Source organism: Procambarus clarkii, chromosome 69 (genome assembly GCF_040958095.1).
Source record: "Procambarus clarkii isolate CNS0578487 chromosome 69, FALCON_Pclarkii_2.0, whole genome shotgun sequence".
Taxonomy (NCBI): Eukaryota; Metazoa; Arthropoda; class Malacostraca; order Decapoda; family Cambaridae; genus Procambarus; species Procambarus clarkii.
Genome location: NC_091218.1, coordinates 28,345,671 through 28,363,031, shown reverse-complemented (window position 1 = coordinate 28,363,031; position 17,361 = coordinate 28,345,671). Strand labels below are relative to the sequence as shown.

The window sequence follows — 17,361 nt, the reverse complement described above, 5'->3', positions numbered from 1 at the left end:
CTGACCTTCCCAGGCATCGACCGGCCTCACAGGCACACACACACGGCCACACCCTTCGGTTACAACATTGTAAAATACTACAGAGAAACTGAAGAGCCTCATAAGAACATAAGAACATAAGAACAAAGGTAACTGCAGAAGGCTTATTGACCCATACGAGGCAGCTCCTATTTATAACCACCCAATCCCACTCATATACATGTCCAACCCACGCTTGAAACAATCGAGGGACCCCACCTCCACCACGTTCGCGGCAATTGGTTCCAAAAATCAACAACCCTGTTACTGAACCAGTATTTACCCAAGTCTTTCCAAAATCTAAACTTATCCAATTTATACCCATTGTTTCGTGTTCTGTCTTATGTTGATACTTTTAATACCCTATTAATATCCCCTTTGTTATGTCCATTCATCCACTTGTAAACCTCTATCATGTCACCCCTAACTCATCGCCTTTCCAGTAAATGCAACTTAAGCTTTGTTATTCTTTCTTCATATAAAAGATTTCTAATTTGGGGAATTAACTTAGTCATCCTACGCTGGACACGTTCAAGTGAATTTATATCGATTCTTTGCAATATCTTTCCAGCCGGCAATTGACACCAAGTGCCCTCGACATCCATTCATTTCCCACTCCCTTTCTGGGAAGAATGCCACATATGATCGGGATTCCTCCTTTGCTTCTAACTAATTCTATGGCTCACGAAGAAAAGAAAGGTGAAAGAAAGAGAAAGAAAGAAAGAAAGAAAGAAAGAAAGAAAGAAAGAAAGAAAGAAAGAAAGAAAGAAAGAAAGAAAGAAAGAAAGAAAGAAAGAAAGAAAGAAAGAAAGAAAGAAAGAAAGAAAGAAAGAAAGAAAAGGCTTTTCTTCGCCTCACGAAGAAATGATATATATGAAAGGCATATAACATATGCTTTTTTGGCCCCTCACTTTCCTCCACTGTATCAGGCCCTCACTTTCCTCCACTGTATCAGGCCCTCACTTTCCTCCACTGTGTCTGGCCCTCACTTTCCTCCACTGTGTCTGGTCCTCACTTTCCTCCACTGTGTCTGGCCCTCACTTTCCTCCACTGTGTCTGGCCCTCACTTTCCTCCACTGTGTCTGGCCCTCACTTTCCTCCACTGTGTCTGGCCCTCACTTTCCTCCACTGTGTCTGGTCCTCACTTTCCTCCACTGTGTCTGGCCCTCACTTTCCTCCACTGTGTCTGGCCCTCACTTTCCTCCACTGTATCTGGCCCTCACTTTCCCTCACGTGTCTCTCCACTCTCACACTCACCGTGGCTTCTCATGAGGGTGGAGTTGATGCGCCAGTCTTCCTTTCTACAAATACTTCTGCAGGTGTAGAGCTGACTAAAACGTAACATGCAGGTGTAGAGTTGGCTCCCTGCTACGTAACATGCAGGTGTAGAGCTGGCTCCCTGCTACGTAACATGCAGGTGTAGAGCTGGCTCCCTCCTACGTAACATACAGGTGTAGAGCTGGCTCCCTGCTACGTAACATGCAGGTGTAGAGTTGGCTCCCTGCTACGTAACATGCAGGTGTAGAGCTGGCTCTCTACTACGTAACATAACCTTCCTGTCACAGCGTGTAACACATTGCTCGAGTTACATTATGGGTGTATGCTGAGTTATGCTATGTTATGTTATGGGCGTATGCTTAGTTAGGTTGTTATGTGTATATGCTATGTTTTGAGAGTTCATTCTATGTTATGTATTGCTATATTTTGAGAGTGCTTGCTATCTTATGTAATACTATGAGTTATAGCGTATAATATGTTATGTTATGATGTACGCACAAAGGGCATGCGCAGGAACAGCGCGCCAGCAACAGTGTGTTGCTGGCGCCGTGCGCATCTGCCCTTACACTCTTTTCCGACAAGTTTTGACGAAAGTTCTTCATGTTGCAGGTGGCGGGCAGCGAGGAGAATGTCACGGAGGCGGAGACACAAGCTTCCTCTGACGACAACCCAGCGCCTTCAGAGGTCCCCGTCGCCCAGGACCGCTACGGCGTTCCCCAAGCTGACGACGGTGCTGACGACGACACCTCCATCCCAGAGGACCAGATAGCCGTCGAGTCCGTAGACCGACGATCTCGCTATCCTGCCGCTATCCCCATCCCGCTTCCAGTGCCGGTATCGCCTGGCACTCTCGTTATTCCAGATTTCCCGCGTCGGCCTTTGCGCGCCAATGCTAAGGAAGGTTCCGGACACGCACTCGTCCGGGGAAAGGGGCAACCAAAACACATTCGTCCTTTCCGCCCTCCTCCGCCACCTCCAGGTTACGCAGCAGCCAAGCTTCAGTCAGGACCCCTCTTCAAACCTCCGCCACCTCCACAAAATAGCTACGCTTCTCCCCTTCTACAAAATAGCTACGGTCCTCCACAAAATAGCTACGCTCCACCTCCGGCCAGACTCCCACCACCTCCACAACAAAATATTTACGCTCCCCCTCCACCTCAGCCAACCTACTCTGTTCCCCCTGTACCTAGCCCTAGCATCTCTGGCCCCCCACCCCCTCCCCAGTCAAACTACGCTGCCCCTCCTCCCCAGCCAGACTACTCTGCCCCTCCTCCCCAGCCAGACTACTCTGCCCCTCCTCCCCAGCCAGACTACGCTGCCCCGCCTCCTCAAGTTCCTGACCAAAATTACGGTGCGCCTAAGCCTGCTGATCTTGTTAAGGATGGCCCAGCATATTCCGCTGGCACCGGCACAGCACAAGCCTCGGCCCCAGGCCCGGTCATAGCCAAAGCTCCCATCCCCCTCCCCCAGGTCACTTACGTGGAGCCCGCACCTGCTCCTGCACTACTTCAGACAACACCACTGCTTCAGGGCAACTATGCCCCACCTCCGCTACTCCAGCCAACCTACAACGTTCCCCAAGCATCGGGCCCAGCTCTTGGCCCTGTCCTCGGCCACAGTTCCCCTGACGCCGACGTTTCTGGTTCCGCTAACTCATACGTGCCCCCGGAGGCCCTGGGGCCTTCAGACGGCTGGCCCATTTCTGTTCCTGAAATGCCCAAGATCACAGCTATCGACGTCAAGTGCGAGAAGAACCTGATGAAGGTGAGCATCGCCTTCGACAAGCCCTTCTACGGCATTATATTTAGCAAGGGTCACTACAGCAACGTCAACTGCGTCCATCTACCGGCGGGTCTGGGCCGGTCACAAGCCACCTTTGACGTGTCCATCAACGCTTGCGGCACCATTGGAAACACCGAAAATGGTCTTTACGGCTACGGCAGCCAAAGCGGCTCTGGAACTTTCTTCGAGAACACTATAGTGCTGCAATATGACCCGCAGGTGCAGGAGGTGTGGGACCAAGCTCGCAAGCTTCGCTGCACATGGCACGACCAGTACGAGAAGTCCGTTACATTCCGTCCTTTCCCTGTTGACATGTTAGATGTAGTTCGCGCAGATTTCGCCGGAGACAATGTAGGGTGCTGGATGCAAATCCAAGTGGGTAGGGGTCCCTGGGCCTCCGAGGTCTCTGGGTTAGTCAAAATTGGCCAGACTATGACCATGGTGCTGGCTATAAAGGATGACGATAACAAATTTGACATGCTAGTTCGTAACTGCATGGCTCACGACGGTAAACGAGCTCCTATCCAGCTTGTAGACCAGAGAGGCTGCGTTACGCGCCCGAAACTCATGTCCAGGTTCACCAAGATCAAAAACTTCGGTTCTTCTGCATCTGTCTTATCTTATGCTCACTTCCAGGCTTTCAAATTCCCAGACTCGATGGAAGTTCACTTCCAGTGTACCATTCAGATCTGCAGGTATCAGTGTCCAGCACAATGCAGTGACGACGGCCTGGTGGGTCCCGGCGGCGGCTACGAAGCTCCTGGACTTGGCCGAGCTAAGCGTGAAGCTGAGGAGCCAGAGGTCAATAAGCAAAAAGATATCGGGGTGAACCGCGTCATCCAGGTAGTGTCAACGCGGGACCTGACTTTTGTGTTGGATAAGAAGGGCGGGACTGACAGTGAGCCAACAGAGTCGGAAACTGCGACACTTGTGGCGCCACAAGTGGAAGACCAGTCGGGTCTTATCTGCATGTCGACGCCAGGATTTGCCGCCACACTCATCGTCCTACTTGCAATACTCATCGTCTCCTGCCTCATGTCGGCTTTCTTGTGTCTCCGTTTCCGTGGCAACGGCGACACCCGATCAATAATCTCCTCTTACGACAACCCTGCCTTCCTGCATAAAAAGGGTCACTTCTAGACAATCCAATCTACAAAAGTCCTGCAACAGAGTAGCGTGGGGGAAGCGACGTGAGGCCAGACTAATGAGCGCTGCACTACAAAGCTTTTACCTGTGTGTGGCGGCCCAGAGAGTTGTGGCACAGCCCCGCGTCCGTAACCTCAAGTCGCGGCGCCCACGGTGAGTCGTGGTCGGGCATTCAGGCGCCTCGAGTCACTCCAGTATGCAGCCTTGGGCATGAACGGTGCCCCTGGGTATTCTGCTCAGCCCGAGACAGCGAGTCAAGTCGCCGGGTGGTCAATGTGTTGCTCCATGCCCAGCAACAGCTGCTCCCCTCGTGTGTGTGTGTGTGTGTGTGTGTGTGTGTGTGTGTGTGTGTGTGTGTGTATAATTCGTAACTCTTATTTATTTTTCTCTATTTATTGCGTCTCGTTACGCCGCCAGGAGCCCCAGGACGTCCTCAATATTTCTCAGGTTTCTGAAGGAGGAGGCTGACGTTACGGGCGAGGCGTGCACGAGCCATTGGGCCCCAACCTGCCGGCGGCGTTGGGCCCCGGGTCAGGGGCCTCTGGTAGGCCGCTATGGGCCACAGAAAAGCCATCCTGTCCCAAACTCTAGGATTAATTTGGGTCATATACATAGGGTCTTCACAGGGTAAATTGCATGATCATATCTTCCTCACCTCGGGCACACACTCTCTCTCACTGCACTACCAGCACCCCATTACTGACAAGGTTGCCATAACTGTCATCATAATAATAAGTACTCAACTATTGCCTCTCCACCAGTATTCATCACTCCTGTTCAATGTTTGTCCTCACTCAAGTAGCACGGAACTTAAGGGTAATGCTGGACGGTCCCAAACACTTCATTCTGTGTGCGTGTGTATAGATAATAGATTAGTTCCCCCAGATAACCAGACGACGCCTAACTTCCCATTTTCTAAGGACAGCGCCAGGAATCATAAAAGACGTGACCACTTACGAGATCTATTCTTCGTATCTATATCATGTTGGCTCAGTCAGTATTTACGAAACTATTTAAGAGCTTCAAAGCTGTACATGATCATAGTAACCCCAAGATAGTATTAATAGTATAAACGACCTCGTAGTAATTCGGAGCTGGTAAGCGGTTTAGTGAATACCATCTAAGCCGCCTTGTTAGACGTAAGAGGAAGAGATCTTGCAAATGGGCACGCAAGTACCCCGTGACTCCTGATCCAGGGTCCCTACAATACGTGGGTAGTTGTACATACTGTAAGAAAAGGTCCCCCCCGCCCCCCAACACATTAGTTACCTCTTCCACCTCACTCATTCCATCACCCATTGCCCTACGTGTCACTAATTCTAATGACGGACTAATAATTAGTGTTGGTTATCTAACTCTTAACCTGTCTACAAGAATGTGAAGTTGCTCTAGTTGTGAATAAGATTATACAAGTGTGTGTTTAACTGTTTGTTTGCGGTTCATTTTTAATAAAATATTTCTGTTATGATGAGTTTGATTGTCCTGTAATATTGTCAAGTTCAATAACATTGCCAAGTTCAGTAATATTGGCAAGTTCAAAAACATATCCAAGTTCAGAAACATTGCCAAGTTCAGAAACATTGCCAAGTTCAATAACATTGCTAAGTTCAGTAACATTGCCAAGTTCAGAAGCATTGCCAAGTTCAGAAACATTGCCAAGCTCTGTAACATTGCCAAGTTCAGTAACATTGCCAAGTTCAGTAACATTGCCAAGTTCAGTAACATTGCCAAGTTCAGTAACATTGCCAAGTTCAGTAACATTGCCAAGTTCAGTAACATTGCCAAGTTCAGTAACATTGCCAAGTTCAGTAACATTGCCAAGTTCAGTAACATTGCCAAGTTCAGTAACATTACAAAACAACGCACCGCAGACGGTGAGTTCTTCTCAATAATCTGCTCAGAATGACAAGTAATCCCAGCACTCTCTCTTAGTAGAATAAACTACACTCTATGAGTAGCTGAGTGGTCAATATGCTCTCTGATTGGCCAGAATAAATATTACCCGCTCAATGAATGGGTACAGGCAGTGTCAAGCTCAACGAGCGGACAATAAGCTCTCTAATTGAACAGTCAAGTTTGCATAGTGTTTGATAAGTCAAGTTGTGTGTGTGACGCGAAGCTAACCCTGTGATCAAAACTAAAATCTCTGATAGACCAATAAGTAATGCTGAGATCTCTGATTGTCATTGACTTCAGCGATTTGACTTTAAGCAGACCACAAAGCTAAAGTCTGGTTATCAAAAGACTTAATGTAGCAAAAATAATAATGGTAAGAATCACTATAACAAAAAAAAAATAATGATATATACACAAAAGCGAAGTTCAAGAGGAAGATTACACACGTGTGTGTGAATAGAGAAGGATACAAGCCCTACCGTCCAGTCACTTGGGCTTGACGGTAATGCGACGCTCTCGATTCATGCAGGTCGGCGTTCAATCCCCAACTGTCCAACTTGCTAATAGGCCGAGTGATTTTCTTTATTTTAAAAATATTTTTTCCAATTGGTTTATATGAAATATAATTATTATATTATTTTAAGTACATAAATTATTGACTTAGTTATGTTCGTTTAGGTTAGGTTAAGATAGGTTAGGTTAGGTAAGGTTGGTTAGGTTCGGTCATATATCTACATAAGTTTTAACACAAATTAAAAGGCCTTAACTCATATATAATGAAATTGATAGCTTAATCATTTCACAAGAAAAATGTTCGAAAAAATATATAAATTAGGGAAAACTTGGCTTATTAGGCAAATCGGACCGTGCATAGTAGGCCAAATAGTGAGTTCTGGCTACTAGGTACGATATACAAACACACACACATATATATATATATATATATATATATATATATATATATATATATATATATATATATATATATATATATATATATATATATATATATATTGGTCCCCAAGCACATAGGTCATTTTAACTCTATGACCCCCTCAGAGGATTCGAACCAAGGTCGCCAGAGGTCTCCCTATCAACAGCATTGGTACTCTGACCATTGCACCTTTGACGACCGCTGGTGGTATAATATATACACATGTTCAGTAGAGGAAGGAAGTCGATGTATTCTCAATATGCAACACAAACTGTGTGCCAGAGACCTCACTGGGGACACCTGTGCTCTCACTGGGGACACCTGTGCTCTCACTGGTGACACCTGTGTTCTCACTGATAACACCTGTGCTCTCACTGGGGACACCTGTGCTCTCACTGGTGACACCTGTGCTCTCACTGATAACACCTGTGCTCTCACTGATAACACCTGTGCTCTCACTGACAACATCTGTGCTCTCACTGATAACACCTGTGCTCTCACTGATAACATCTGTGCTCTCACTGATAACACCTGTGCTCTCACTGATCACACAAAACACTTCACCTGTAGCTCTTAAGAACAAAAACAGCTTTCAAGAGTTGGAGATCCAGGAGTCCCGGGCTGGAGGCGGCCAGAACACATCAAGGAGACGCTGGATTCAAGACGATGAGAATCAACTTCATTTATACTAAGTATGAGTTAAAAAATTAAACAGAGTATCAAACAAAAATACAAAACAAGCGACAAACAATCGTACAAAGGTAATACAATTATTCTCTAATGGTCACCATTCTTTGAACAATGTGGTTCCTCTTGCTAAAAAGTTAGAGCACTTTGGCAGCTCTTTTGCCGAGATGAAAGTGATTGGCCAGCAAAGGAACAAATGGAGGAATCTTAGTGGCTGGCAACAGTGTCAATTTGTAGTCAACGACTGAAAATGTACGTAGCTTGAAGTGAAGAGGCCTTCAAATACATTGATGCTCCTACCAGTCCTACGGTTATCTAATTCAAAATATAAACAGTAATAAACTGTACTACAGGGGAACAATCGGGGTCCTTCTCGACTCACAAGTGAGGATTCCAAGTTCAAATCCCGGGCAGAATGGTTGGGCTCGTTTTCTATCATCTAATACCGCTGTTCACCTAGCGGTAAGTGGGTATTCAAGAGTTAGTCAACAACCTGTCCTCTTAAAAAGAACGTCACTTTTGGCCGTTTGCCCGTATGGCCGAATTTGGACGTAATTTGAAAATGAAAAAAAAAAAAAATAAATTTGGGATTTTTTTTTTCAACAACAGTAAGTTAAGGGTCCTCTGATAGGTTAGGTGGGCAGGAAATTCTCATAAAGTTTCAAAACGTTATGAAAAACGTTAATTTAAAGTGTCCTCTTATAACCTCTGCGCATACGCCGGACGACTCAAATAGAAAACGGAACAGAACGTCACTTTTGTGAGTCGATTTCATTTCAAATTACGTCCAAATTTAGCCATATTGCGCATACGAGCCAAAAGTGACGTTATTTTTAAGAGGACGGGTTGTGTTGTGGGATTGCATCCTGAAGGGAGGGGGAACAATAATTCGATCTTGAGGGTGGGAGACTTTTGATAACTACGACTTCCTGATTTGATAAATTTCGAAATTCCCTAACTCCAATCATTTTATAATTGGCAAGTTAAAATAAAGGAAATAAATAGTCTCACCAGCTGGGTTCCTGGAGTGGGTGTCCTGGTGGCGTAGACGAGAAGGGTCCAAGTCATGCAGAACTGCAACTCGGTACTTACCGTAGTAAAGGTTGGCGTCGTGGTGAAGCCCCCTCCATCCAGTCACACGTCTGGGAAACGCGAGTAGTATGACCCGTGGCGAAGGCAACAACAATAACGACTTGTGTCGAGTCCGCACTACGAGCGTTCTTCGACCGCTAGTTCGACGACGAGTTCTCGACCAGTGACCTTTGACGTGTCTCAAAACACTATTGAAGGACAAATAGTGACTCGTGGCGAGTCTGAACTATCACTCTAACTGCCCCTCGGCGGGTCTAAACTATCACTGACTGGAGACCGCCAGTCTGCAGTCAGTAAGGTAAACTGGAGACCGCCCCTTGGCTGGAGGTCCATTACCACTGACTGGCCGCCCCTCTGGTGTTACAAGACTAATTCCATTTAATTTATTGGTGGACATTAAAATTTATATTTAACCCACCAGTTTATATTTAAATCCTTTTTTAGTGATAAATACCGGATTAAAATGTAAAATAACAAATTATTCCGGCTTCCAGGGTGCGGAACCCTGTCCTAATCTGGTTTGCAATTAGAAAATTTTATGATTTACCGCCATCTATTGGCGTGATTAGTAGCTCTGTGTGCGAGATGGAAAAATTGTCCACATTCAGAGACTATTGGTGGACCAGGGCAAGAAGAGAGACAGGAAGACAAACTGTACAGGTAGACAAACTGAAAAACGGAGACGCACAGACAGGAAGACAAACTAAAAAACGAGGACGGTTAGACAGGAAGACAAACAGAGACGGACGGACAACAACACACAGACACTGAAAGACAGAGATAGGGAGAGAAAGAAAGAGAAGGGGGATATTTGAAGAGAGAGGAGTGGAGAGATAGGTAGGGACGGTGTGCCAGGCATCAAATGGGGGCGGGGGGGGGGGGTTGTCTGAAGAGGGACGGGGAGTTAGATAGGGAGGTTTAGGGAAGAGAGAGGGCGAGGGTAGTATATGGAGACAGGGGGGGAGATGTGGAAAGACGGGGGGGGGGAGAGGGTGTTTGGGCGTAACCTGGGTGCCGAGACGACCTAAGCAATGCCCGGAACTCTATCTAAATAACTATATACTAGTTGGAAAGTATATGACTGGATAGGAAGTGGTATATGAGGACGGAAGAGTGTCCAACCACTTGGACAATTGAGAACAACGCCGACCTGTGAGAAGCATGGACATCGCTCTGCCGACCTGTCCAACTGGATGGATTGTGCCTGTAGAAGTGGCTCAATAGTTTACACATTATTTGGTCTTCTTAATACATTCAGGTATGCTATCAGTATGACAGTTTCAACTCCAGTTCCCTTGTGTTCATGTACTGGTCGTCGCAAATATATAAAGAGAGGATTTCAAGAACTTTATCAAGCCCGAAATGTTGGAATTGAGAACATTTTCTTTCTCTTTTCTTTTCTTTCTCTCTTCTCTTTTTTTCTGTTCATTGTTTTCTCTTACGTTCCCTTGCTATCCTCTTCTTATTTCTATTACTATCCCCTTCTCATTCGGTGGTTATAATAGGAGCTGCCTCGTATGGGTCACTGGGTCTTCTGCAGTTCTTATTCCTACTATTATCCCCTCTACTACACCTTACCGTTCGTGCCTTTTGCCTTGCCCCTTACCTCTCTCTTGCCTATTTATTGCCTGTATCACATCCCTCATCATAATCGACTTGAGAATGGTCCAGGACGGACCGAAACGTCGTCGTCCCTTCAAAATCTAGTTTGTGGTCTGGTCAACATACTTCAGCCACGTTATTGTGACTCATCGCCTGCATGAGTAGTGAAGATAGTTACAGTGATGAAGGTAATGTAATGTGGAAATAGTTACAGTGATGAAGATAGTGAGTAGTGAAGATGGTTATAATGATTAAGATAGTGTGTAATGAAGTTTATTACAGTGATGAAGAATATGTGTAGTGAAGATGGTTACAGTGATGAAGATTGTGCGTAGTGAAAATTGTTGCAGTGATGAAGATAGTATGTAGTGAAGATGGTTACAGTGATGAAGATAGTGAGTAGAGAAGATAGTAGTTATATTGACGAAGCTAGAAAAGTAGTGAAGATGTGGAGCCCGTCACCCGAGCAACGCTGGAGACCCTCTCGCTCTTTATATCAAAGATCACACATGACAAATACACCAACAAATGAACTTAAAATAGAATTCATTCTGTTCTAGGAATAGAAGACGAATCCTGCTTCACAATCTGCATTACACACCAACGTCATCCTCTGTGTTGTTGTATAGACGTGACACTAAATGAAGGTGTATGGACGTAACGAGGTCATTGATGGGGTGTTGACCCCACGAGACGTAAAGCTATGTGACCCTAATTTAAGGATGGCAGGTTAAGATCATAGCAGCTACTTCAAGACGCGGAATGATCTCCATCTTGGACAAGCATTAGAGGGGCACGACTCAGTTGGGACTTTCTCCAGAGTCCCCCAAGGGTACTCGTGTTTACCCCGAGGCCCACCACCGCCCACCCACGGACGAGTATTTGCCCACCACATTAGGCTCTGACCCACAATTGTACCAATATTAAGTGGTCGTCAACACTGAGGTGGGTCCTACTCACTCTTCGCACCATTTATGTGAGTCAAAACACCCATTTCACTTATGGTAAAAGGAGAAATGCTTGGAGTGACTCTGCACATGCGGCTCAGGCTTGGGTTCAAATATTACTGGGAATTTTTTTACAGGTGCTCATGATAATGACACGAAGTGTAAACTATGTGGTATGTTAAGGTCTCACACCCTTGCCCATTATGTTCTTGATTGTCCGTTGATTAATGTATATAGAAACACTGAGATAAGGACTGTTCCTGAACAAATAACTTGGATGTGTCACAACGGAAAGGTTGATGATGGGGGGGAGGGGGTAGAAATAGCGTAAGCTACTCTATCCCTTTGAGATGTATTTCTTTCTTATCTCAATAAACATACTTGAACTTGATTATGATGATATTCACTCTTCGCACTCGCAAGTTAAAAGTTGGACAACTCCTTTTATCTGTTATAAACTGCATCGGAACATATTTACTCATAGCATTGTTTTAATCCAACATGACACGTGAAGTTAAACAAAAAGTTTACGAAATTATTTTTAATAGGTAAACTACATTTCAGTGAGGTATTTCATCCACAAATTAGTCTAAATTGATATAGGACTTACAAATTAACCAACAGTCCAGTCTGATTATCATTAGGGACGTCATCAATTTTACATCATTACGTGATGTAAAATTACGTGACCAAATGTTCAGTCATCATAATTTCACACTGCAGTCACACACTGTTTAACACTAGGCACTACTAGTCACCATGCTCCCAATATTGTTATATACTGTATCAACACTAGCTACAGCTAGTTACCATACTTCCTTAGTGTTGTTACAGTCATAACACTAGGCACTACTAGTCACTAAACTTAACAAGTATTGATCGAGTCCCATCATTAAGCACTACTTTAGCCCGGTTAACAAAAGTTAAAAGAATATTGATCTGGGCTGAAATGTTCGTAGCTACAACGTGGACAGCCTATACACTCTACAGTCATGCCACTGACTACATGTACTCTACAGTACCATGTGATCCCTTCACTCACTTCTATTGTTAATGTTGTCTACGGCTCTCAAGATAACTCGCTCTATTCTTGCCAGCAGCTGATTGATTAGTTAAAATAATAATAAAATAATTTCTTAAAATATTAAATTAAATGTGACATAATATACTAGTGGAAATACTTAAATACAGGACTTTTTATATAATAGCTAGGTTATCCTGAGTAGTAAAGTCTCCTAGCAAATTTCTTAATAACCACTCTTAGTTTTTCATGTTCCCTAGATGTAAGATCTTGGACAAATAAGTTTGGGACTTGAGAGTCATCTTGAAGTTAAGTGCGACCTAAGGGTGCAGCTGGGCCTGCTGGGTCAGCTCCGCTGTGGAGAACACCTTCATCAGCTGCTTGGCAGAGACAGGACAGGTGCTGTACACGGCGGCGCAGCTTTGGCTCGGGTTGGTGGACCTCCTTCCCAGCCTGGCGGCCTCGTCGTATGCTCTTCTGGAGTTGCTCAGGTCCGTGTTGGCTGGGGCGTCAGTAGAGGAGCTGAGGACGTGGTAGAGGAGAGAGGTTAGGGCGGAGCTCCAGCACTTATACGAGTACCTTCTTGTGCCCGAGGAAGTCTCTACATCAGCCATACCATAACTAACCAGCACTTAATTCTTTGTGATTGTTAATTCAAGTTCATCAATTCAGTACCCAATATAATAAAATAAAGTGGAAAAACAATGAACGTTGCTATGATACTCCAATAATTAATCATTCAGGCAAAAATTAAATCTTCAATAATTAATAATGTAGGCAAAAACGTAACATTTTAATTATTAATAATCTTGGCAAAAATTCAAGCTTCAATAATTAATAAACAGGTTTTTGGTGAACACTTATCATTAAACTATGCTTCACACGTGAACAGACCCGCTAGGCTACAGATAGTCATCCACGGACGCGAACAGTCAGTGCGTACACAAAAATAGGCAGGTGTGTTTGTGTGTACATAACTTACATATTTACATAATTACCTGAACACTGCCATTATGAGCTGCTCGTCGTGAGTGAGGGTGTGGGCGGGGGCGGCGGCCAGCTCACACACCAGCCGAAGAACACAGCCGTCAGCGTCCTCCTCTCTCAACACCCTGAACTGCTCCTCCTCTTCCTGCAGGAGGGACCCGCTCGCCACCTCCAGGATGCCGGGGACCGGCCCAACACTCTGTTGGAGAGACGCCTGGACGTTGGACTCTTGTATGTATTTATCCGGACTGTTCCACACACATATATACGGACAGATGTTGACCAAACGACACACTAGAAAGTGAAGGGACGACGACGTTTCGGTCCGTCCTGGACCATTCTCAGGTCAATTGTGAGAATCGACTTGAGAATGGTCCAGGATGGACCGAAACGTCGTCGTCCTTTCACTTTCTAGTGTGTGGTTTGGTCAATATATTTCAGCCACGTTATTGTGACTCCTCGTCTGCATACGGACGGATGTATTCACATTGAAGCCTAAATGAAATAAAAAACGAAATTTTGTACAAAAGATCTTAATTTTATTTAATTTCGAACTTGTGGCGATTGAGGTTAGCAGACTTCTAGATGTTATCACTGCTAGGCTTAGGCTCGGCTTGAAGTTCCTCTGGGAGTTTTTAACATCTGCTTTTTTTTTTGCATGGATATTCCTGCGCGGGCCCTAAGCCTCTGGCTGGCCCACTAAGTGTTGCTTGTTTCTGTTTTACTTGGGCGGAGTATGAGTATTTATTACTCGTATGGTCGCTTTAGTAAGATTTTGCCATATGTGTTTAACAACTTCTTCTGCTCTGTTGAATCTAAGTCTGCTGATGTAGAGTTGACTAAATGTAAACTCTGTCAGCAGAACTATTCGCGTACTTGCGTTATTATATAATAGAATGTGAATAAATCGCGGAATTCAAAGATAACACCTTCAATGGAGTCCAAGAAATGTGAAAATACTTCATTTCTAATTATGTACTGCCAGGAATCTTTGCGAAGTATCCAAAATTTGATTGCTGTAGGTGCAGCCTTTATTTTACTGTAAAGTTGCTACCCAGTTAGGTGGGTATCGAGCAAGATTAGTAACTGCATGACTCCCCGAAGATGCAAACTGCCTTGTACAGTGACTGTTGTGAGCCTCTTGTTGAATCACATGTGTTATAAAAAGATTATTGATATGTATATGTATTTGTGTACATGGATATATATATATATATATGTACATGTGAATGTAACATTAACAATTGTGTAAAACTAGCTTCAAAAGAGTGTCACTTGCTTAGTTAAACGAACTATTCTGTTCATTTCCTGAACCTGAACCCATTTTAATGCATCTGCAACCCTTTCAACCACCGCCCACGGGATCGGTATGGGGGTGCATTAGAAAGAAAGAACTGATTGGCGATTGAAAATATGTAAATAATATCCAAAATTTATATACGAGTTTCTTGACTATAATAACTCATTCGTTTTGAGTTATTATGTGTCTTGGTATGGCTTTTCACATGTAAATGAATTTTATTGAATACTTAGTAACAAGCTCTGTTTTTCTCTTAATTTACAAAATTTACTTTCGAATTTAATCTCATTGTTACATTGTTCTTTTAAGTCGCTGCATGTTCAGAGTTCACAGGACATCTGACTTGTTTAAATGTACATATTTTAAGTAAAGAAAGTAATACCAAGAAAGCTTGCTTTAGTAAGACCACAACCTGGACACATTTGGTGCTGTGTTGCAGGTCTAAGACATTCATGCTTAAAGAACCATATGATATTGTTTAGAGATAAGCCGTGTCTCTGATACGGCGAGACCCAAAGATGAACAATATTCTCGTAAACGTTCGATAAGTTAGGTAAAGGTCCGAGATGATTTACATATAAGAAGGTAATATTAACACGATTACCAAGTTATCAGGCCGACCGGACCCAAAGTGCGCAGTAACCCACCTTTGCGTCACGCTTGCCTCTCCTGTAGTGGTCACTGAAGGAGCTAGCCGGGACGATGTAGAAGGCAGAGGGTCCGCCGCCGGTGTAATGGGAAGGGCCGTAGCTGGGCCGGTAGTTGTAGCCAGAATCAGCCAAGTCTCGGAGTGGAGAGCCTAGACCAGGCAGACCTTCGGAGTTCTTCGACCCCAAGACGCTTTGTTTCAGCTTGGCCAACCCCTTGTACTTAAGAACCTGAATGGGGGTAATATCAAGGTGAATACACTTGTAATATTAAACACACTATGCCCAGTAATCCCGAGAACAAGAAGCAGTAAGGAGGGCTCATGTTGGGTCAAGTTCTCAGCAGGACCAAGACGTTGGAGCTTACCTTAAGAGCGGCGAGGCCGAGGGTGCCTTCACTCTCCGGCAGCAGGACCAGCACTGCGCACACCACCAGCATCACAGCCCGCATCCTGAGCTGTGGAAGCTGCAGCATTAGTTACTGTGCCACACAAGGTGACAAGAGCTGCAGCATTAGCCACTGTATTACACAAGGTGACAAGAGTTACAGCATTTGATACGGTTCCACACAAAGTGACAAGAGATATAGTATTAGTTACTGTGTTATACATAGTGACATGATAAGCAGCATTACTTATTGTGCCACACAAGATGACAGGAGCAACAAAATTCGTTACTAGCCACACCAGATGACACGAGCTACACCATTAGTTGCTGTGCCATATAATGCCAGACGGGTTGCGTACAGTGAAATCACAATTTCAATAGGTCAAATAGTGATTTCTGTGATTGTTGATTTGAAATTGTTTTTATATAACATTAATATTACAAATATGCAAAAAAAATATTTTAAATATAATCAAATCTTATGGTAAATAAGCGAGGCACTCTGAAGTGCGGCACCAGTTTACAACTGGCTCTGAGAACACTTGCAGCTAAAGCTGGAAAAGTGTACGGACGCGACGGAAACTGATGACTGCGGAGTAGTTAGCACTTGGCCAAATATAAAACAGAACGTTACAACTGCTGGTCAGCACAAGACACTTGTCGCTGATGCTAAGTAGGGATTAATACCACCAATATTGAACGATTCCCTTTCTCCGTTAATAGGAAATTTAACTTATTCTGCATCTCGTTTTACAAAGATAAAGTTTTCACATTTTCTAACATAAGCATTGGTCTCTGTTAAGTTAATGAAAAGAAACTATTGACTATCAGCGAGCACCGTCAGTACAGGTGCTTGAACAACCATCAGGAGAACATAGACGCGGTCAAATTGAAAATAATCATGCGATTTGAAATCATTATTTCAGTACATTTTTCTACTTTCAGTGTGTAAATCATCACTTCTAGGTTTGTCAACAGACCACAGATACGCTTCAGGACTAACCAGTCACTTGACTTACGTTTTGAGGAGAAAAATGTGAAGGAAACGATGGCTCTTGTCGCACTGAGGACCGGGAGACCCCGCCTGCCTTTATATACCCTTGAATCACTCCCCTGTCCGGCCCTCACACACACACACAGTGACGCCCCTACGCATATTTCCCTCAAAATTCTTGCCTGTTGTCCCTTCCTCTCCGTCCAAAGGGTTACCCGCTGCCTTTCACTTCTGGTTCATCCCGCAGGTAACAACAATGTGTCCCTCTTTCTGTGAGAGTTCGACCCATCATACCCTCCTTGAGGTCATCTACACGCGAAGCTGACAAAAAACTTTTACGTTTCTTATACAAAATAAATAAAAATTCTCACTTAGGTTTGCATAACATGGATATATATCTATATATATATATATATATATATATATATATATATATATATATATATATATAAATATATATAAATATATATATATATATATATATATATATATATATATATATAAATATATATATATATATATATATAAATATATATATATATATATATATATTATATATATATATATATATATATATGTATATATGTATATATATATATATATATATATGTATATATGTATGTATATATATAAATATATATAT

The 17,361-nt window shown here is 43.8% G+C and overlaps 2 protein-coding genes across 2 annotated transcripts in view; one reads left to right on the top strand and one right to left on the bottom strand.

Annotated features, from left to right (window-relative positions):
• The window catches only part of LOC123772212 (uncharacterized), a 97,646-nt gene extending 92,162 nt beyond the window's left edge, over positions 1–5,484 (top strand). Inside the window, exon 3 of the mRNA XM_045765278.2 lies at positions 1,906–5,484. Within this exon, the coding sequence (XP_045621234.2) occupies positions 1,906–4,218 (2,313 nt within the window). The 3' untranslated portion in view covers positions 4,219–5,484. The remainder of the gene's footprint in view (positions 1–1,905) is intronic.
• Positions 5,485–11,947: 6,463 nt separating this feature from the next.
• On the bottom strand, positions 11,948–17,010 carry LOC123772330 (uncharacterized). Its single transcript, XM_069311485.1, has 5 exons — positions 16,744–17,010; positions 15,705–15,794; positions 15,338–15,568; positions 13,402–13,589; positions 11,948–12,925 (listed from the first exon to the last, which is right to left on the bottom strand). Exons 2-5 carry the CDS (start codon positions 15,786–15,788, stop codon positions 12,724–12,726), a joined length of 705 nt encoding a protein of 234 aa, XP_069167586.1. The 5' UTR covers positions 15,789–15,794; positions 16,744–17,010; the 3' UTR covers positions 11,948–12,723.
• Between the last annotated feature and the right edge of the window lie 351 nt (positions 17,011–17,361).